The following is a 22,184-nucleotide window of genomic DNA, read 5'->3' as shown; positions in this document are numbered from 1 at the left end:
AACAAGACGCTTAGTAATCATCGCCCCCGACTGCAAAATTACCGCACGGACCGTGTCTGTGAAACGTGTAGCGCCTTCATGACAGCCTTGCGCTGTAAGAATAGCGCGTGTATCAAATGCACACACAGTTTGATTGGAGGGAAGGAAAGCGGGGGAATCTGCCAGCAAACATGTCAGACGTGAGACGGTACTGCATTCCAGCTGCTTGTTCACGCCACTGCTCGTGGAAAGGGCCTCGACGATAATAGCGGTGGAGATCCCCTCGAGACGCTACCGGGCCTACCCTTCCACACTGGCCCAGATGGTCTTGGTAGAGGGAATATACCCACACTTTACCCCACCGTATTGGACCTGCCGATCGACTTAACCGCGGTTGCACCCGTTTATACCGCGGTGGGTGCCCAGAGGCAGTGGGAGGGTGCGGACTTCAGAAACTCGCACAGTTTTTTCAACTGCCGCCCCTGGAGATGGAATCAAACCAAGCGTCTAGTGTGCTAATTATTACGGCAGCACACACACACACAAAAAAGAAAACATTCACTTATTAATGAATGTAAAAATATAATAATAAAGGCATTTATTGAATACGGCGCGTGCGGTGACTTTACACCCGCCCCTCCCACCGCCCTGCCGCTCCCCACGCAGATGCCGCTAATCCAGGACGAGGCGGCCCTCTCGCAACTCTACTCCATGAACATGGACGGCGACGACGCGGGGCCCTCTCCGCTTCCGCACCACTACCACCACCACCCCTCCGCCGCCACCACCTCCTCCTCCTCGTTGCCGTCGTCGGTACAGCAGCTGGCGCTGTGCGGCCCACAATCCCCGCCGGCCGCCAACTCGACGGGAGATTCGTTGCTGGATGCGGCAACGGCGGCGGCGGCGGCGACGATCGGGGCGACGTCGTCCTCTCCGGCGGCGGTGGCGGCGGGAGGGCAGCCGTCCATGTCGGACGCCGACTCGGAGCGCGGATCCACTGTGGGCTTCGAGACCGGCAGCCTCAAGGAGCACAAGGGTGCGGCCTCCCCTCCTTAGAGCAGCAGCGGAAGAATAATAATGTTAATAATGTTTGCAGTTATCTGGCACTGAACCCCTTTCCCGTTCCGGGACGACTGCAAGTTGCAGGGTGGGACCCGTTCACCGCTGAATCTTGGAACGTGCGAAGCGGTTCAGCGTTAGTTTTATATAGGGAGGCGTGGCGCCGTTGTTTTTAAAGACCATTGTACTCACCGCAGAAAACTGTAGCCACACGACCGCTGGTAACCCTCCCCGCATGGCCTTGTGGGAGCCTCGGTACCGATAAAGAAAAACTGACGACGTACATGTGCGTCATAGGAACGGGAAAGGGGTTAAATGCCCCAGCAACTCAATGCGCGTCACATGTCAAACACTCTAAGTGGACCCAGTAGTGGCAGCTGTCTTTGTGCAGTACATGGTAGCTTAGCACCGGCCTACAAGCGTGGGCGTGAGTCTGCCAGTAGCGGGGCGATGATTGTCGCTACCTGTAATCCCAGTTGGGAATTTGAGGGTTATTTTTTTTTCTAAATTGCCAAATGGGCCATGTCGCTAGCACTTAGTGGTCTGCTTATTTTCGAATGTCAAGGGATTTCGAACATCCACTGTGAAACAGATGGTACGGCGCGTATGTACTTTTCGTCGGTCGGATACTGGGAGTTGTGGGTAATAGTGCCATGAATAAGTGGAGTTTAATTGACATCCATTTTTTTTTATCCAGGACAGCTTCGTGTAGTTGAAACCATTTTTTAATGTGGGATCTTGCTTGGGATGGTTGCTTCGTTTTCCCCCTTGTTATTGGACGGTTCTTTCTTGGATAAATTTCTCACGTACGTATGTAAGTGTGTATGTATGCGTGTATGTTGAACCTCTTTCGCACCGTACGTAGCCAACCATGCTAATAAAAGTTGTGACGAAGGACAATAAATTAAGCACAAAAAGCAGTACACAAGGGAACCGCTGACGGATGTAAATGCTCGTTATGTTTAACTACTCTCTCCCTATAAACTATTTTCTTTTAAAATGTATTTGACCAGGTAAGGCCTCCATTCAGCTTTCGAGCTCTTTTTCAGAAGCGACCTGGCCACAAATGATAACTCAACGAAGCGGCTTATCACGTGCAAATTTATAGCAGCGAAATACTCTAAATGCATGTTTCTAAATCTGGAGGTAAAAACCAGAGGAACCCGGAGAAAAATCCACGCCACCACGGGGAGAGAGACACGCAAACTCCAAATATACAGCAGGCGTCAGGGTCAGGATGGTATCCACGACCTCCTGAATACCAGGCGAGGTAGTTAACATCACTTCCCGCTCTCCACCCCCCCCTGCCCCCACCACCACCTCCCCCTCTGCAGCCGGATTCCTGCACGGTGGACTCTTCCGTCGGCGGCACAAGAAGAAAAAGGACGCGGGTCTGAGCCAGTCGCACAACGACCTGCCCAGCATGGGGCCCGGGCACACGCTGGTCGCGGGGCAGACGCAGACGCTGGGCCCGGGGCTGAGCCACGTGTTGGCCAAGCACCGCAAGACCTACACGCTCTCGCGGCTGCTGAGCAAGCGCTTCAAGGCGAAGCACAGGGAGAACGGCAAGACGGCGGCGCCTTAGAGCGGCGCACGGACACTGCGAGGCGACCGGTGCGGACCTCGAGGGCGGGGTGGTGGTGGGGGGTGGTGCGGTTGCGAGAACTCTCCGCGACCGCTCCTCGCGCAAGTCCGACGTGACCAGAGAGACCTCATTGCGGCGCGGCGGTCTTCCGAAAGCGAGGGGGGCCCCTTCCTCTGCCGCGGATTAAAGTTACCGTTCGCCGCGGGGGAAAAAGAAACGGAGCAAAAAAGGACAACGCGGGAGTCGTGTTCGAAGAGGCGAGAACCGCAATGCTCGGGTGGTGTTCGTAATCGGCCGGCGTCGCTGCAGTTGACGTGGCGAAACGGCGCTTTACCCCCCACCCCCCCCGCCCCCCCTGGCATGGCCGGCGGTCCTGCATCGGAACGGACGGCTCCGTTTGCATTGCGCCGTGGCTTCTTCCTCCGAGGTTTTGTCTTTTTGAAAGGAAACGAGAAGCGACGTCGCAGGAAGCACGGAGTGTTGTTATCACTACGCACGGCGCGCGTACCTGACCTACGGACGCGCGCACGCACGGACACGTGGGCCGTGCACGCGGCACAAGCGCGCGTGGCTTTGTGCCACCCCGCAGCTGACTGCACGAGCCCGCACGCTTTACTTTAAAACTAGCACGTAGCGGTGTACGCAAACGTCCTGAGGATGTCGGCCAAGGCAGCCCAAACCTCCAGCGAGCAGTTACTTTTTTGACACGATTTCTGCTCTAAACTTTTGACACGAATATGCAAACGTATAGTGGGGCATGCGAGTGAATCCCCCCACACGTTTTGCGTGGGCATGACGTCATTACCTGCGCAAAACCCTTCTGCGTCCGTACGGGGAAACGAGACGTACTCGTGCACCGCACGCACGCACGCGTGTGCGTCTTTGCACAAGCAATGTGCGAGTTTTCATTAAGGAACAATTTTCCCAAAGGCATGCTCAACTCGTTGACGGTGTGAACGCATGCCAAGTGTTCTTTAATGTTTTACTACGAGGGACACAATGTACCCGATCGTGCACGCATGCCCTCAACTCATCCACTACAGAAACGTCTTACTTTGTGTGTGGGCAGGCTGTGCGTGACCCAGCCCGTCGCACGTAAACTGAGAGCGCACGTACGCACAGTGCACGCGCGTGTGTGTGTGCGTGCGAGCATATTCGCCATCAACACGCGCACGCACACACAATTAGCAAGTGCATGTTCAGATGGTAATCATTCATCTTGCACTGCTTTCATTTTTTGTTGAAGATGTAAAGGTGCAGTCCTTCAATTTACTAACTCACTCCATTGCTGATGGAAGGGAGGGAGCTCTCGAGAGTGCCTCCAGAGAGGGTGTTTGGTCTGCTCTTTCACACTGGCCACCTACCACACGCGACCTGCCGTTCCACTAACTGTGGTTCACCCGTTTTAAAGCTTTCGTGACTGCAGGGATTCACATTCTTGGTTCTTTCGGTTAAGTCACGTAGAAGGGAAATAATCAAATAATAATAAAACAATAAAATTCTCACGACGTTTCGATTGCAACACAAGCAATCATCATCAGGTGTGAAAACCACGGCAAGAAAATTTGAAAAACCGCCACTTTTTTTTAAATTGTATTATTTCCCTTCTACGTGACTTTACCGAAAGAACCAAGAATATGTGGTTCACCCGTTTCGACTGCTGGGTGGGGGACGATTTAAGAACTGTCTCCGCCGGGAGGTCAAACTGAACCGGCGACCCCTGTGATGCAACTCCAGTGCGCGCTCACCCTTACACCGCGGCGGCACACGCTCCCCGACGTTAGACGGTCACAGACTGGCGACTGCCTCTGTTCGTTTGGCCTGCCTCACGCTCCGATTGACGCACGTGCGAGTGAGCCCGGTGGGCACCTCTGCTGCGGGCCAGTTGCGGGGCGATGGAACCACTCCGCTTTAGAACGTTGCCCGCGCGCGCGAATCCCCGAAGCGAGACGGAGGATGACTCGGGCCGAGGGATTTCTCTCTCGTTGTTGCCGGCGAGGTGAAGCGGGCTGAGAAGCGCCGCGAAAGCGTTACGCCGGATTGACGGCCGCGCAAGCTCGCCCACGCGAGTTCCCATTTCCGCCCGTCGCCGAAGGCCGCGTCCGTATCACCGAGCACGTTGAACTTGTTTCGCGCCGGACGTAGCCAACCACGATAATCTTAGGCACGGGTCGGGGGGGCGGGGAAGGACAACTCTCCGGCGTAACGCTTTCGCGGCGGTACTCGTCCGCTTCACCTCGCCGATACCATCCACCCGGCAGCCTCCCGCGGGGGAGGCGAGCACAACCCCCTCTGGACTTCCTACTCGCGGTGGCTTGCAGCCCCGTCGGCACGCGCCCCGTAGCGCGCTCGCGATGTACGCGCGTGCACGACAATGCCTCGCGCCCACGTGCGAGAGAGTGTAGGAGCGCCGACGTGAGAGGTGACTAACACAGGACGCTTGCGCCAGCCTCTCCAAGTGCCGCCCCCCCCGTAGCTGCTGGGTGCTCGGCACAGAAAATTCCCCGCCCCCCCCTGCCCCCCACCGAGCGTGCCCGGGCAGCCGGCGCTCGCAGGCAACGTTCTCAAACAGGCAGAGGCGACACCGAATGGCAGCTTTCATTGTACGAATCGCCGCCGCCTCGTGTTGCTCCTGAAGGTGACGAGAATAGTCGTGAAAAATACCCATCATATCAAACCTATAGCCAGCCTGATATTCGGGAGACTTCTTTACGTATGTATATTGTGCGTGTACACAGTTGCTGTGTGTGTTTGTATAGATGTAGTACGTACTTGTCAGACATTACTCTCCAAAACAAAAAAAGTGTCGGCGGTTTTACCTTTACTACAGAGGTTGCGACGTTGCGCCTGTTTGTGATGCAGTGGCCGGGCAGCCCGCTCTTGGTGTTGTGCTGCGGTGGTTAGGGGTCAGGAGGGTACACATGTTTTGGGAAGGAGCCGCTCTGTGCAGCTGTGCCTGGAGCGTGCATCTACGCGACACCGCAGCGCAATCGAATGCACAGCCCGAGGGAGATAACGATTCGATGCTTTTCGCGTGCAAACGAGCCTTTTTGACAAAGACTACATTGTTGACTTGTACGCAGGCAGGAGGCGACGATGCAGCTGTAGGTGCGACCAATGCCAATTGAACGCTCTTAAGTGTCGGTTCATTCTATTGGATACCGGAGCGCGAGCAATAGGGGGGGAAGGGGGAGCGGGACGGGCATGTCTTTGAGTTGACGGGACGGGCATGTCTTTGAGTTGACGGGACGGGCATGTCTTTGAGTTGACGGGACGCGGTACTAAGCCATACGAAGGAGAACGCAGCACGTGGATCGTGGCCGCGGCCCGCGAGTGACGCTCGGTTGGCACGAGGAGGTGGGCGGCGGGGATGTACGTGGGTGGATCACGGCGTCTCGGTGAAACTAGGAGAAATCCCGTCACAACGCATCATGCGGAAGTGGGGGGGGGGGGGGCACGCAGGCAGTGGAGGGATGCGCGTTTTACACACGACACCAGTCTGGGGCAACTGCGTCCATGTACTCGAACTCGTGTGCCAGTACTACTTGGGGGGGCGGCCGCTCACGTAAGCGATGATTGCGTGGTCTTCCAGTTCACCGTGGCCGCTCTCCGGCAGGCGTGACGCTCGTCCGTCTACTTCCAATGCCTCTTCGCCCTTTTCCAAACAGTGCTTTTTTTGCAATGTGTTTTTTTTTTACTATTGTAATGGACAATATGCACTTCTCGTGAACGGTGCATATTGGCGTCGACCTATATCATGTAATCGTTTATTCAACACGACGCAAGGCAGAGTTGTCGAATAACAAGCGGGGAGTCGGTTTTTTAACGGAGGCGTGCGATAACGTGTGTATCGGTCCATTTAATCCGAGGGAGGGGTGGTGGTTGTCGATTCATAAAAGATGCACGAACACATACCCCACTTCTGAAGACGTTGTGAATATTATTGATTTTTCTAAATCCATATCTGGTGAGCTTGTAAAGATATTTGCATTGATTGCTTTCAGAATTGTCGGATTATAAACCACCCAAGATCATGCCACTTAAACATCTCAGTCACAGAAGCTGTGATATTTCACCAACCTTAGCATATTGTGCAATCTCCCGTCTGCATTGGGATTTCATTTTTTTAATCATATGCATATGCTGTTGGGGAATTTTAACATTGCACTGAAACCTTAATATGAACAAAACAATATAATAAAGTTGGCGTTGATTATTTCCTTTTTTTAACTTTACATTTGCAACTTCTCACATTTGTCTCGTCAAGTCTGTGGTGTTTGTTTTGATGTGTGGTTTTGTTTAGGCAATGTTCCCAGTTACGTCAGTGCTCAATGTTTCCCCCCCCCCCCCGCACCCTGCTTTTGCCGTACGAAGTATGGAAGAGTGTAAACCTCACGTAGCGGAACGCTAACCCATCCTGCTTCGCTGCTCCGTTTCTCCCGGTGCAAGTGGAATAGAAAATGTGCTGCTCCTTAACATGTTCAGATTTAAGCCCCCCTCTCTCTCTTGAGAGAGAGAGAGCAAGAGAGAGCTGCAGTGATTACCGACGGGCTTAAAAGGTGCACGCATTGGTGGCCTTTTGTCGAAAACCATTGTCGTCACACGCAAAGTTGTGCTGCGGCGAACTTTCGTAAGGTGGCGTCACATAGACACACGTGGCCAGTGAGGGAATATCTTGTGATCAAATGTTGGAATTCCGGTGGTTTAAGTTAATATTATCTGTGGGGTTTTTTTTCGTCTTTAAATGTTGAATGTTGTGTTGTTCGGGGTAAGCACTGTGGCTGATCATCGCCACTGCGACTGGGGGTTTATAATGCCTTGGCTGTCGGTGTTTTTTTAATGGAGACCGATGGCATGAATTGTACCCCAAAATGGCCTGGCCGGGCGTTGAGGCTTGCTTGCGTTGAAAGAGTGAATTTTGTACATAAATAAATTAAATACTTCAAAATGGGTTCAATATGGTATACCAATTTAGAAATTAGTCAACTGTAATTTTTTAAAACAAAATATTTATCTGAAATTTAGTTTGTTAGAGCGGATTAAATATCAAATGTTGGCATTAAAGCCTCCTTTTAATATCAGTACATTTTTTTGGGTGGCGAAGATAAACATTTAACGAAATGTGTTCACACATTTAACCACGTGTGAGGGAATGGAAGCGCTTCTGTTAACAGTCTACTACATCGAGGGCCGCTCACAGGTGGAGCAGGGGGCACGGGGGGGGGCAAAAAGGGGAATCTTCCCTGCGCCTCACGCAACAGAGGGGGGCCCACATCAGGGCCTATGTTCGTGTGGAACAAGTCGAGTCCACGTGGCATTCTGCCCCCCCGGGCTTTCAGGGACCTCTGGGCGGCCCCTGCCTACGCGCACTGCCTGCGTAAGGCACAAATGCAAGTCCCGATGGAATTTATCGAATGCCTAATCGCAAAGGAATATTTTTTTACACAGTGATGATTAAATAAAGGCACCATCGAGTGACTTTCACGAATTTGGCACCTGGAACGACCGTGATAAATGTTGGAACACATTTGTGACGAGTTATATTTCAGCAGTGGTGGAAGATTGATGATAAACGATGATGGTGATGACGATATTTGCACTATATGGATAACGCTACAGCTGTTTTGCTGTTGGCTGCCGATTTTAGTTTAAAGTTTATTAAAGGGGCCCATGTGATGCATGCATGTCAAAGATTGTTGAAATAAACATGTTTTTGGGGCATCGAAAAACAATAACGTGTGACCTTTAGCGGAATTTGCTTTGTTGTGAGATTATCGCGTTTCACTCCGGACAACTTAAATCTCAAAGAGTTCGGTTGACTCAATATTCCAATCCTGTGCAGCTGGATTGGAATATTGCTTCAGCTGTGATATCAGTATGTGGTTGCTCCTAAGGTTTAATTGAGCAGTCGCATTGTGTTTTGCCACTGCACGATTTTTGACAAAGGCACAGTGCGATTTTCGCATTGCTAATATCTCTCCAGCACCGTTATGCGCCGCTGGTGCTAAGCGGTGACATTTGCCACATTCTAGATTTGAAGCTTTCGTGACTGCAAGGATTCATACTCTTCGTTTTTTCGGTAAAGTCACGTAGGTAAAAAATGAAATTAAAATTAATAAAAAATAAAATAATATTTTTAATAAATTTTTATTTCATTTTAAAATAATATTTTTATTAATTTTTATTTCATTTTTTACCTACATGACTTTACCGAAAAAACTAAGAGTATATTTGTATAGAGTATATTTGGCACATTTTTGGGGGGGGATTGTTTTAATGCACGAGAGCAGCTTTGGCCGATGTGTGACATCAAAGTACTTGGAGACGGACTCTCGTCCTCGTCAAACCTTAATCACGAAACTCTCCACCCAACGGGGTTAAAATACACAGAATTTCCATGTGTTATTGAAGGAAAATGCCCGCTGCTCAGACAGATTTTGCCTTTTAGTAAAAGCATGCAACAGGGATGTTCTGTTGAAACATTCCGTGTGCTACGCCCCAGGTGTACAATACAAAATAGGCGAATGTGCTTGTGAGTTACCCCGCAAATAATGATTCGTAACATCGAGTTCTGTGGCTTCATTAAAGTTGAATGTTTGTCCAATAGAAAAAAAAAGCAATTCCCAAATGTCGATCGTACCAATATTTTAACCATTTACGGTACATGTATATCGTGAAAGCAATACTATATAGCCTCTTATTATAAGAACGATATACTTAAGCCATGGTTACAATTAGCACCGTGTGTCGTGGGCCGTCTTCGTGTGCTGCACATCGCTTCGTCTCGGTGGAGCCGCTGTATCTCGCCGTGTCTCGAGAATGCACATTCATATCCCGTGTCAATGTTGAACCCAGTTGCTGATGTGGAACGGTCTTCCGAACACTAAAACGCCTCCCCCCCCCCCCTGCAAGATCGTGGAATGTTCCATCGTTGATGTCCACTTGTAGAATCAGTAACTGCAGCAGCCATGCAGGGGGAGGGGGGGGCTGACATTCTGTTGTTGGTGGGTTACTTCCAAAACCTTTATATCGGATGCGTTGCGCGCACGTGTAAATGCATGTACCTTGAAATTATTTCGCACCGTACGTAGGCAGCCGCGTCTATCGGAGGTGCGTGGGAAGGAGAACAAATTAAACGCAAACAAAAACACATTTCTAACGAAGTGTAAATGTTGGTTTGACGCAATGACCACCGCTTTGTGAATTAGACGGAACCGCATTTCGCAGTCGGCAAAACCCACACCGCGCGTGCACCTGGATGTGTGGTTCCCGAGGAGTGTCAGCTGATGATGTGGTGGACGTGTCGTCGTCTTCCGCGCCGTGAAGGCTGCAGCGATATCCCGCGGCATCGGCCGGTGCTGTCCGGGTCCGAATGAAGTACGAGGCGCGGGCCTCCTGTGTGTTGCCCCCCTTCCCCCCGCAGTCATCGCAAAGCAGAACTCCACTGTGACCCACCACCCCACACACGTAAGCAGGAACACGATGGAGCCAGTCGGTCGGCTGGATATTGGGCTTTCCACAACGATATGATGCATCGGCGTTTGTTTTACCTCCCGGGGTGGGGAGGGGCTGGGTGGGGAGGGTGGGGGTGGGCTGGGTGGGGAGGGGCTGGTCACCCCGTGGTGCCCTTATAAAACTCAACGTTTAACCTACTCACGCCGGCTTGTGCCCGCACTCACAGTCGGCCATATTTGCGGAATGCACCACGCCGCCGTTGACCCTGGCCATTGACCGAGCAACCCAACGTTCCTACCAGCTCCCTCCGCAGGAATGTGTTTATATTCGCACATAAACGTGCGCCGTACGTTGGAATGCGATGGCGGTGTGGCAGAGCCTTGATGGCTCGCTCGATCATTTCTGGAATACTGCTCGGGCTGGCTTGGAGTCGGGGATTATCGGCGTAAGGCACTACCACTAGAGTACATTGCAAACCTATCCATAATATCATCTTATACTATTGTACACTGTGTTCCTATAATCCTATGAAAATGTTTATATAAATAAATACAATTATTGGGATAAAATAAAATACGAGATGGATGTGGTGTGCCATCATCGTTCCTGGAACAGCGTTCCGGATTGTTTCGGCTGAAATTAAGAACTGGCCGTGTCTCTCACGTTGAGGAACACGTGGATACATTACACGATTGCGTTATTCATCGCATCAATGCTTTCGCACACTTGTCATCTGTAAAAGAGAGGCCTTTCCCCAATGTGCATTCTCAAAACGTTCTGAACACGCTCCCTGCTGATGCTGAGTGGTTGCTTGGTTTTCAACTGAAACGCAGCTGACATTTAGTCCGATTATTGCCGTTCAGCACACTCCATCCCCTCATTTATTGCCTTCACGAGCTCGGGACTGCACCCTGCCCAATGCTGGAGAAACGTGCGCGTTGCTGCTGCTGATTGATGATGCTGCCGATGCTGCTGATGATGTCCGTGCTTTAATCTCGGATCTGAGTTTAATTTCGCGTCGCTTGCGTGTACATTACACAGGGGCTTGCACGCCCTCGCTAGCCTGCGTTCTGTTCTGCTCTGCTTGCCGCGCGTTTAACTCCGCGCGTCAGTTTTTGGAGGCGCTGATCACGACTCGCGATCGATGTTTGGCCACCTGCCTCGTTTGGGTCGTGACGATTGGCCCTTCGACTTGGCGGCGAGCTCCGACGATAACAATCGACGCGTCGGTAAAACCCCCAGCCCCAGGTAACACCGCGTGACTAATTGCTCTGGCTACGTTGGGTTGGTTGGCAAGGCGGAGGGGTGGGTGGGGGTCTTGACGACACGCACGTGGGTCGGATCGTCACCTAGCCTAACCGAAAAATCAATTTCGACTCGTCGCGATGCGCTTGTAAAACACCGCGGGAGAGGCATCGGCAGGCACGCTCGCTCCTTTCTCGAAGTAAGAGTGGCTGACATGGGGAATGTTTGTGTCGTGGCGTGTGGACGGAGGAGGAAGGACGGTGGTGGTGGTTGTGGTGACTGAAACGGAAAGAGGAGCTCGAATTTTGCTCTGGAATCTCGAACCCGATTGATATGAATACAAAGTGTCACTCACAACAGCGTGTGACGGTGGCTCTTTGTGTGTCTCTGTCGATGTCTCTGCAATTCCACGCGCATTTCCCGTCAATCCGCTGCTGGATGAGGGCCTTCCACGCATACACGGGCATTATTTGACCATACTTTGCCACGGTAGTCATGACGGCAGCATAGATGTTGGAGCACGGTACACTTACAATGGGACTGAGTTTATTCTTATGCACCGAGCTCTGCAGCCAATGTATTGCATACAACACGTGTTGATGAACGGCGGTGTCGCCCGTTCAAGTGCTGCCCAGGATAGAGGCTGCTTAGCAGAGGTGGGACAAAGTCATTGTTATGCAAGTCCAAGTCGAGTCGCAAGTCATCAAATTCATGACTCGAGTCTGACTCGAGTCCAAGTCACATGACTCGAGTCCACACCTCATAGGTGGGACAAAGTCATTGTTATGCAAGTCCAAGTCGAGTCGCAAGTCATCAAATTCATGACTCGAGTCTGACTCGAGTCCAAGTCACATGACTCGAGTCCACACCTCATAGGTGGGACAAAGTCATTGTTATGCAAGTCCAAGTCGAGTCGCAAGTCATCAAATTCATGACTCGAGTCTGACTCGAGTCCAAGTCACATGACTCGAGTCCACATCTCATAGGTGGGACAAAGTCATTGTTATGCAAGTCCAAGTCGAGTCGCAAGTCATCAAATTCATGACTCGAGTCTGACTCGAGTCCAAGTCACATGACTCGAGTCCACATCTCATAGGTGGGACAAAGTCATTGTTATGCAAGTCCAAGTCGAGTCGCAAGTCATCAAATTCATGACTCGAGTCTGACTCGAGTCCAAGTCACATGACTCGAGTCCACACCTCTGCTGCTTAGCTTCCGAGATCGGCTGCGTTCCGAGTGATTTGGTCACAGGCCACACCTTCACAATGCACACACATTTCGATTTAAAGCTTTCGTGACTGCAGGGATTCATATTCTTGGTTCTTTCGGTAACGTTAAGAAAAAACCGCCACTTTTTTCAAAATGTATTGCTGTGGTTTTCACACTTGATGATGATTGCTTATGTTGCAGTCGAAACGTCGTGACAATTTAATTGTTTTTTTATTTTTATTATTTTATTGTTTCTCTTCTACGTGACTTTACCGAAAGAACCAATAATTAAAATGCACACACAATGTCCACAGCTAAGGTGCCAGTGGGTTGCTATTGTTTGCTATGTGCTTGGCGAGTAAATGAATGTTACAGCCCGACGAGGCAAATTCCCTGGGGCTTTACTAATGTCTGCTATGAAGTTGGCGTTTAGAGAGCCCCCCACACGAGGTTGATCGGTCACAAGGGCAGATCTGAATGGACTCCTAATTTGATAATAAATAAAACCATGGGCGGAGTCTGACCTCTATATTTCGGGGGCGGGGGGACCGGGGTTCGTTTTGTCTCTCACATTCGGAATCGCGGGTGCATAGAACACATTTATTTTAAACCTTAATTATAAACTACTGAACAAATATTCATGAAGGTGTCCAGATTTGGCTTGACTTTGCCCCCCCCCCGTGTCCCCCCCCCCCCGTGCCCCCCCCCCCCGTGCCCCCCCCCCCGTGTCCCCCCCTCCCGTGTTCCCCCCCACTAACACCCGCAAACTCCGCCCTTGATTAAAATCCCATTAACTATCAGCACCAACATTGAAGTGGCTTGTGGAAACTACTAGAAACACAGCATTCCCACCATATATATTAATGCTGTTCTGGAAATAATATTAATTCATTGCAGCCCTCTGTCAATCCACTGCTGGATGAAAGCCCCCCCCCCACACCACCGGTTTTAAGATCGTAGCAGGTGACAAAAATCTGTCCACGCTGTCCAGCACTGCTAACACCACAGCGCGCAGCGACCCAAGATGACCCCCTCCCCCACCCCCAGCCGTAGGCAATGTCGGAGCCAGGATAGAGGGGGGCAACCCCTCCAGCAATGAAACATGATAGAGGAGTTGTTAGTAAGTAAAGACTTGTCCCTTGCTTTTTATTCGACGCGTGTGCGGCGATGGCACAGCCATCGATCGAGGGTCGAATTCGAACCGCGTTGTGTGATCGGCATCGCGCTTGCTGAAGGTGAATGCCTTCAGAGAAGTCGTGTAATGTATACGCGACTGTGCACAAGTCTGAGTCACTTATAACTGCTTTGCCGCTACTTATTGCCAACTATGGACTATTGGCCTATCCTATGAGACATCTCCTTTACCAGTGGCAAAATATAGTAGTAGGTTTTTACCCTTTCAACTGGTACAAAAACTGACACCTTTATACAAGGCATCATGTTTGCAATAACCACAACATAAGCAGTCAAAATGCAAACAAAAAGAAACAACTCTGATGATGATAATGATATGCACTGTCCTTGAAGTTGATTGGTCCAACACCAATGGAGACTAGGCTCTAAGAAAAGCTGTCTCGGGTGTGGACCAATCAACTTCAAGGACAGTGCATATCATTATCATCATCAGAGTTGTTTCTTTTTGTTTGCATTTTGACTGCTTGTGTTGTGGTTGTTGCAAACATGATGCCTTGTATAAAGGTGTCAGTTTTTGTACCAGTTGAAAGGGTAAAACCCTACTACTATATTGGCCTATCATCTCAAAGAGTCCCTGGCACATAATAATAATTTGCTACACAGTGGCAGTGTGGGTCGCAAAATGCCGATTTATTACGAATAAACCCCAATGATCCGATCGAAATTATGGTTTTCGATCGGATCATTGGGGGGGGGGGCACGTGCCACCCCCACCCCCCACTGGCTCCGCTAATGGTCGTAGGGGGGGGGGGAGCTCAGTAGTCGGGCTCCACGTGCTCGCCCTCCAGCAGGTCTTGCACGGGAGGAGGCGCTCCCGTGTGGCCGCACGGCACGAAGCAGCGGCAGAGGCATCGTGCGCACGGGGAGGAGGCCCAGGGGAGCCACTCGTGGCGCGTGTCGGTGCAGTGCGAGAGGCGGCTGCAGCCGAGCTGCGCCGCGCTCGGCGCGTCGAAGGCGCCCGCGGGGCACCGAGGCGGACACCCGCCAGCCAGGCGCGCCACGTCCACTTCAAGCAGGCCAGACGAGCAGGCACCTGTGGGTGGCCCAACACCAACAACAAACAAAACCACCAACAACAAACAACACCACCAACAACAATCAACAACAAAGATCGCCCCCACCCCCCATACACCCCCCGCCCCATCCCCGTATAGATTTGAGCAGCCATAATCGAGTTTTTTTTTGGGTTAGATCGCGTAAATATATGAATGTGTCGTTAAACCCGCCACCACCCGACACAGCCAACCAGTAAGGGTTGTCACGTCAACAGAAAATGCCAATTCGTCAGCAGTACAGTTCATCCGTTGTGTTGTAGAGCCAAGATTGTAAACGTTGTGGCTTGGCTCTCCAACACACCGGTGTGCTGTACTAGTACACTAAACTATACACTACACACTAGTGCTGTACTCGTGACGAATTGGCCACGTTCTGTTTACGTGACAACCCTTACTAGTTGGCTGTGTCGGGTGGTGGCGGGTTTTGACGACACACGTTTATATTTACGCGATCTAACCCCAAATAAACCTTATGGATGATATTGGTCGCGAAAGCCTCCGACGTGTTAAACAGATTGTAACAGACTGTCGGGGCAAGTGCTGTTGGGGAACACCTGTGAAGGGCCGGGCACGGTGTTCGCGAACCGCCTTTGTCTCTCTGGTGTGGCAGTGTGTTTCCACACCAGGTACTCAAAAGGCCCCAAATAATCGTCACTGGTTTAACACGTAGCAGGCTTTCGTGACCAATATCATCCATAATAGAGGTTTTTTTTCGTGGTAAGATCGCGTAAATATAAATGTGTCGTTAAACCCACCACCACCCGACACAGCCAACTAGTAAGGGTTGTGACGTAAACATAACATGCCAATTCGTCACTAGTACAGCAACACCGGTGTGTTGGAGAGCACAGCCAGATCTGACTGTCCACCTGATGATGCAAGTTGTAATTGCTGGCGAAACGTTGTTCTCAGAATGTAAATGTTGTGAAATATTGAGAATCAGAATCTGTCTTTATACTGGAAGAATCCGATGAGCTACAAAGCTCTCTTTGTCACCCGACACTGGAGGAGTTGAAGTGGAGAATGCTGCCATCCTCAAACCGGAGTGGCCCGAGAACTAAAATGACATCTCTGGGTGCAATTGCATCCTGGTGGTGGCGTTCTGCGCTAGCAAACTGAGCAAACTGAGCACAGGCTCAAAGCCCCCAAAGAGGTCAAGGTGACCCCGAATTCGTGAACAAAAAAATTGGGGCGAACTAAATGCAAGCTCGAATTCGAGTCCTCATAAACGTCATAAAAAAATGAACCCGTAAAAACAAAGTTTTTCACTATAAATCCTTTATATGCGTGGCGGCTAGAGTCCTCTCGTCCTCTGGCTTGAGATGGCTGCCACCTATGGGTCAGATGATTGCCTGCCACCATTAAGCAATTGGTAATTAAATATAAAAAAAAATTCCTAAAAAGTGTACAATTTTGGAATTTTTTTTCTCACGAAAATACATTGTCACGCACAACGAGTCTGTGTGCTAAATGTCAGCTCGGTTGGATCACGGGAAGTGGGTTAAAAAACGACCGAAAGATTTGCACGGTCGTAAGCGCGCAAGCAAGCAAGCAAGTGAACTTAATATAAAGGATTTAAAAAAACAGTTCACTCGACCCATCATCCCTCAGTGGCCGATAAAGTCACTTCCACGTTGTGTGGAAGTCAACAGAGGTTGGTCCTCTGCAGAGAGTTCCCGCGTCCCACCCCGCCACGGCAGTGTGGAATCTCCACCGCTGACTCAGCAAGCGCTCTAAAGCACGAGTCGATGACCCAACGAACTCAACGGCTCCGTTGAACAAGAACGTCGCTTTGGCAGACGCGCGCGCGCGCGAGCGAGCACCGTTCGCGCGAACTCTCCGCGTACGTGCGCAGGTGGGCTGGGGGCTCCAGTGCCCCGCAGGCAGGCACGTGCGAGTCGGTGCGCCGACCATGACGAAGCCGGGCGCACAGCGGTAGCGCACCACGGAGAACACCCACCAGTCGTTGCCGTACGCGACCCCGTTCTGCACGTGGCCCGGCGGCCCGCAGTTCACTGTGGGTCGGTCGGTGGGTGGGGGGGAAGAGGGCGACGGGGCAGCTCGCAGTCTCCTTGTTTCTTTCGTACGGCTGATGTCGATGGGGAGTAACGAGTTTCACATCCACGTGGTCAAGCCGGTATAGCCGCGCCTGGGGCGGCTGGCAGCGGGCCCAGCGGTAGTTCCTCCCGCCCATTGCCGCAGAGGTTGGAGGTTCGCGGTTCGAATCCGGCAGGCTTCTCAGGGTTATGATATATTGAAATTATTTTATTAATTTTAATTTCATTTTTTTACCTACGTGACTTTACCGAAAGAACTAAGAGTATGAATCCTTGCAGTCACGAAAGCTTCAAATGTAGAATTATTATATATTTATTTATTGTTTTACTAGGTGAAGGCCCACTTGAGCTACGTAGCTCTTTGTCATAAGCGACCTGGCTATCACGAATTGGTAGCTCAACGAAGTGGCTCATCGCGTGGAAATTTATGGCAACCAAATACTCTAAACGCGTGTTGTTGATTCTAAATGTGGAGGGAAAAACCGGAGGACGCCGGAGAAAAATCCTCGCGACCACGGGGAGAGAGAGAGAGACACGCAAACCCCGAATATCCAGCAGGCTTCAGTCAGGGTCGGGGATTGAACCCACTACCTCCTGTACACCAGGCGAGGTAGTTAACATCTCGTCACCAATATTGTGTGAGTTACAGATACGCGTCGTCCGTTTCACATCGGACGTTACAGAATCCCCCGACGTCGTTCGAAACGAGTCGGCCGCCGCGGTTACCGGCGTCGTCCAAATTTAGCCAAATTCTAAAATTACCCGAAAATTACTCAACAAGGTCTACACGAACGTTGTCCACGTGCCCACGACGAACTCTCTCTCTAGATTTGAAGTTTTCGTGACTGCAAGGATCCATACTCTTTGGTTCTTTCGGTAAAGTCACGTAGGTGAAAAGATAAAAAATTATAAGAATAAAATTGTGATTTTGTTTCTTGCTGTGGTTGTCCCACCTGATGACGGAAGCTTGTGTTGCTTCCAAAACATCGTGATTTAATTTAGTTATTTATTTTATTTTATTATTATTATTTTTCACCTACGTGACTTTACCGAAAGAACCAACGAGTATGAGTATCTCTCTCTCCCAAAGCCCTCTCGTCGTGACGAGCAGACCCCCTGACATTTGCATTTCACTCCTAAACAGATTGCTGCTGCCATTGTACACGATAGCGGAATAGAAGCTGTGGCGAGTGGTGGCTTTGGTGGGTTCCACCCCGATCGCCAAGGGACACCGACCCCGCGGCAGATGTTGGAGCGGCGCACAGCACACGTGAAGTGGAGCTAGTTTTGGTAAACGACGGGAGGGGGGTAACTCATTGCTGTGGAATGCACAGCAACGTGTACCTGGGAGACCAGCGGGTGAATTCAGAACCGAGGATCATGATGATGGGACTAACGGGGGCAGACGGTTGCGGGCAGGTCGGAGGTTGCTCTGGGATTGGTAGAACTTGAGATCGAGTATGAAAAGATTACACACACCAAAGTATAATTTACATTACATTATATTACTGTATGTACCGAAACTGAAAAGCTTAGAGATGGAGGAGACAGACCCACAAACACATGCTTTGCATCCTTTCGATAAAATCTTTGGACGCGTTATGTAGGTTGGCAGTGCCTGATTAAGCTAGTACGGAGCCTGTAGCATATGTTATAAAGGGGCTCTAAAAAAAGAACACAAATATTAAAACATTTTTTTTTTACTTGCGTAGTAAAGTAATTGTGTTTTTTTAATTTGCTATACAACCAGATAATACGACAAATCGCTAACCGTAAACACTCAGTCGTTCATAAAAGTTGAAGGCGGTATAGTACTATAGTAATAGAGCAAGTGCAGAATCACTGCACCGGAATTAATAGCTTTAAAGAATTTAGCGCGGGGCCCTTGAAAGTGCGGAGCCCGTAGCTACATATGTAGTAGCTACTACACATATGTAGTAGCTACTACATATAGTGTAGTAGCTACTACATGTGTAGCTACTTTTGCTACTAGGATCCTCCGGCACTGTCGGGTGGACAAGAACAGGAAAATAAAAAGTGTGCTGTTTGGAAACACAGATGGAACCGGAGAGAGGAAGACCTAACAGAGAACGGCCTGACGACGACATGAGAAGAGATCAGTGCCAGAACGATGTGGCCACTACTTGAGCATATTGGCACAAGACAGAGAGGAAAGTGGAGAACCAATGACGAAATGTGCAGTGGACACCTACGGGACCGTGATGATGATGATGGTGAATAAAACATTTTACTCCCAACCCACCTGGGGGCGCTCTTTCACCACCAAGGGACGATGTTTAATTGAAAACCACCGTTCATTTCTAATTTCCCTGATGAGACACGAGTTCAAAGCAGTTGATACTTACGCGGTGGTTTCGATGATGAGCGCTGTTAAAGCTGTCCTCATAACCATCCAGCTACGAGGGTGCGATTTTTGTCTGGGAAATGCCATTAAAATTGAGATTTTCATGAAAAAACAAACTGCCTTTAAAGGAAAATTAAACCAAGTTGGGTAAAAAAAACGGAGACTAAAATGGAATCACAGATAAATATATGCCAATAGGGCTACCAATGGCGAAACAGTATATACGACTAAAGTGTGGAAGACGGATAGATGCCATGAGGCTAAGATTGAGAACACGGAATGCTATCCCACCACCCGAGTAGTTGACCTATGGAATTAGAAAATGACAACATAATCTCATGCTATATAATATATATGCCAAGTACTGGAAGTTAGAACAAGTTCGCTAAATAATGGGAGCCAGCTGACGGAAGGGGCACAACCGGAATTGAATGGGGACCGGGATCAGTTTTGTAAAAAAAAAATAACGTGGCACACGAGAGCAGGTTAGGGGTGCTTTTGGAAAAGCTGAACTTGATAAATATAAAACAAGGAAAGATATAACGTCGCAGCGTGCCTAAGCAAGGCGAGCATTTTAATCGGTGCGTACGCACTACGACGTACTTTGACAGCGAGGCAAGGGGCGAGAGAGAGAGAGCGTGCGCGCGCTAACTTTGCCCAACACGTGAACTCGTATCCACCGCGCCTCCGACGAGCGCGCTTGGCCACGTACGGTGCGAAATAAGTTCAACGCACGTGCATAACGTACCCCGGCAGAGCGTCTTGCGTCCGACCCAACAGCAGGTGCCGTCTCCGCAGGGGTCGCTCTGCACGGCGCGGTAGGGGTCACGGCAGTGCCCCCAGCACAGCGGCGAGCTGCCCTCCCAGAACTCATCGCGAACTCCAAGTGGCGGGACAGGCGCTGGGACCATCGACCGCACTCAAGATTATTTCGATTCTTTTTGGCCGCTCTGAGTGTCCGAAATGATAAGCCACTTCGTTGAGCTATCATTTGTGGTCAGGTCGATTCTGGAAAAAGATAAGTTAATCGCTTTGCCTGGTGGGATGGGGATGGTTTAGTTGTATTTGTATGGGCAGTTCGTGTGATTGTTTTGCTTTCTTACACCTTGCACTACCATCGTGTTTTTGTTGTTGTAAAACAGCTGTATGGCTAATTGGATTCTTCCAGTATGAATACATATTCTGATTCTGCACTGTGGTCAAGGGTCGGGACACAAACACGCATCTTCTCCACCGGTACCCTCCGAGCCGCGCCGGGCCCGTGCCGAGGCAGGCCGGTGCGACTCGTCAGGTGCCCAGGTTGGTTTTCCACTGCAGAAGCCGAGCCGTGTCAAACCCCAAATTTTATTGGAATAAAATTATCCCAAAAAATGTGGTCATTATTTTATTTTCTTTTTTTAACTGCACATACATGCCGTCATGTTTTTAAAAAATTAATACACTTCATTACATTTTTATACATTAAAAACCAAACATGATGACCATCCCGTCTGAGACATCTGAAGTTACGCAAGGTGCTCTGGTTGTCAGAAAATTGAGATCAACTGGAATGGGCCTGCAGCTGGTTGTAACCACGAGATAACAAAAAACGCAACACAATCGTCAGTAATTCTGCATTAAAAGGAAACATAATAGGCAACGTTGCAGACAATGTCCCTTCTTAATGGCATAATGGTGTTCGCGGTTGTGCTGTAGAGCTGTCTGGTGCGTGTATGATTTGTCTGCCTTTAGTTTGTTGTCCTTCCCCGCGCAGTTGACTACGTACGGTGTGAAAGAAGGTCAGCATACATACGGTAACAATTGGAAACCACGTGGTACAACCCCCGACACCACACCGGAGATCTCTCCACGGTGCCCGTGACCCCCTCCAACCATTCGCTCACTGCGCCCTCCAAACAGACCCCACTTCATCAACAACTCATTCCGCCCTCCTGATCCTCCAGCGGTGCTGCCGTTACCTATCAGAGCAGCCGCTGGCACGAGCAGCGCGGCAAACAGAGGCAGGCGAAGGCTCCTCCACGTGCGGCGCGAATCCGGTGGCTCCGTGGGAGACGCAACTCGCCACGCACCCATCTCTCCGCAGGGAGGGGGAGGGAGCGCGTCGCAAAACCCAACCAAACCCCAACGCGGGTGGGTTGCGTGGAAGGCGATTCCAGAAAAACCTCAACAACCGCCGGGGAGCGAGCGCGCAAAACTCCCCACCGCCACCGCCGGGCACGTGAGCGGCTTGCGCGGGGATTAGAGGCGGTGGATTTGCTGAGCGTGCCCCGCTGATGCAACGTTGGCACTCTCCAGCAAATGACAGTCCGTCATCAGCCCCCCCCCCCCCCTTGGGTGGGGGGTTTCAGGCTCCCGAGCAGAGGATGACCACGCATGTGTGTGCATGTCCAGCGATGGAAGGAAGAAGTGCAGAAAGTTGTGGTCGCAAGTCAAATCTCGGACATGGGCAGAATCACCCAAGTAGTTTCATGGTAGCGTGTTCTGTGGGCCCCAGGGGTGGATCTAGACACTACGGTATTCCTTAGGTGGTGTGGAACAGCAGGTGGGAGAGGGGGCATCCCAACACGTCAACATTTTTATATAGGGTCCGACATTATTTTTTCTCATTATTAAAAAAAAAATCCAAATACAGACACCCCTCGACTTACCAAAACCCACACTTATGAACCAGCTTCCATAACATTTTTTAAAACATTCACTTAAAACGCGAACTCGCAAACTGAACCAAGTTAACTATTTTGTTAGGCAGTATTTATTTTTACACTGTTACATGCAAATTTATATTTCTTATCTATGAGTTTAACAATGCTTCCCTTGTTTGTTGAACAGTAACACTACCCATGCAGGCATTTAAATACGGTACATTATTGTGTCCCGATGTACGAACCATTCGACTTACGAACGGACCACAGGAACGAATTGTGTTCATAAGTCGATTACTCTCCATCCTGTATAATAAAATACCACAAATCAGGGTCTAG

General features: G+C 50.2%; 1 protein-coding gene across 2 annotated transcripts in view; it reads left to right on the top strand.

Annotated features, from left to right (window-relative positions):
* Nucleotides 1-9,775, top strand: part of C2CD2L (C2CD2 like) — a 92,620-nt gene extending 82,845 nt beyond the window's left edge. For both annotated transcript variants that reach the window (XM_078608198.1, XM_078608197.1), the window contains 2 exons: nt 646-1,015; nt 2,373-9,775. In XM_078608198.1, the coding sequence (XP_078464324.1) occupies nt 646-1,015; nt 2,373-2,623 (621 nt within the window). In that variant the 3' untranslated portion in view covers nt 2,624-9,775. The remainder of the gene's footprint in view (nt 1-645; nt 1,016-2,372) is intronic.
* The last annotated feature ends 12,409 nt before the right edge of the window (nt 9,776-22,184 follow it).

This window comes from Lampetra planeri, chromosome 29 (assembly GCF_965212315.1).
Source record: "Lampetra planeri chromosome 29, kcLamPlan1.2.h2, whole genome shotgun sequence".
In the NCBI taxonomy this organism is placed as follows: domain Eukaryota; kingdom Metazoa; phylum Chordata; class Hyperoartia; order Petromyzontiformes; family Petromyzontidae; genus Lampetra; species Lampetra planeri.
The sequence above is the reverse complement of the archived record's forward strand: the minus strand, read 5'-3'. Positions and strand labels throughout refer to the sequence as shown.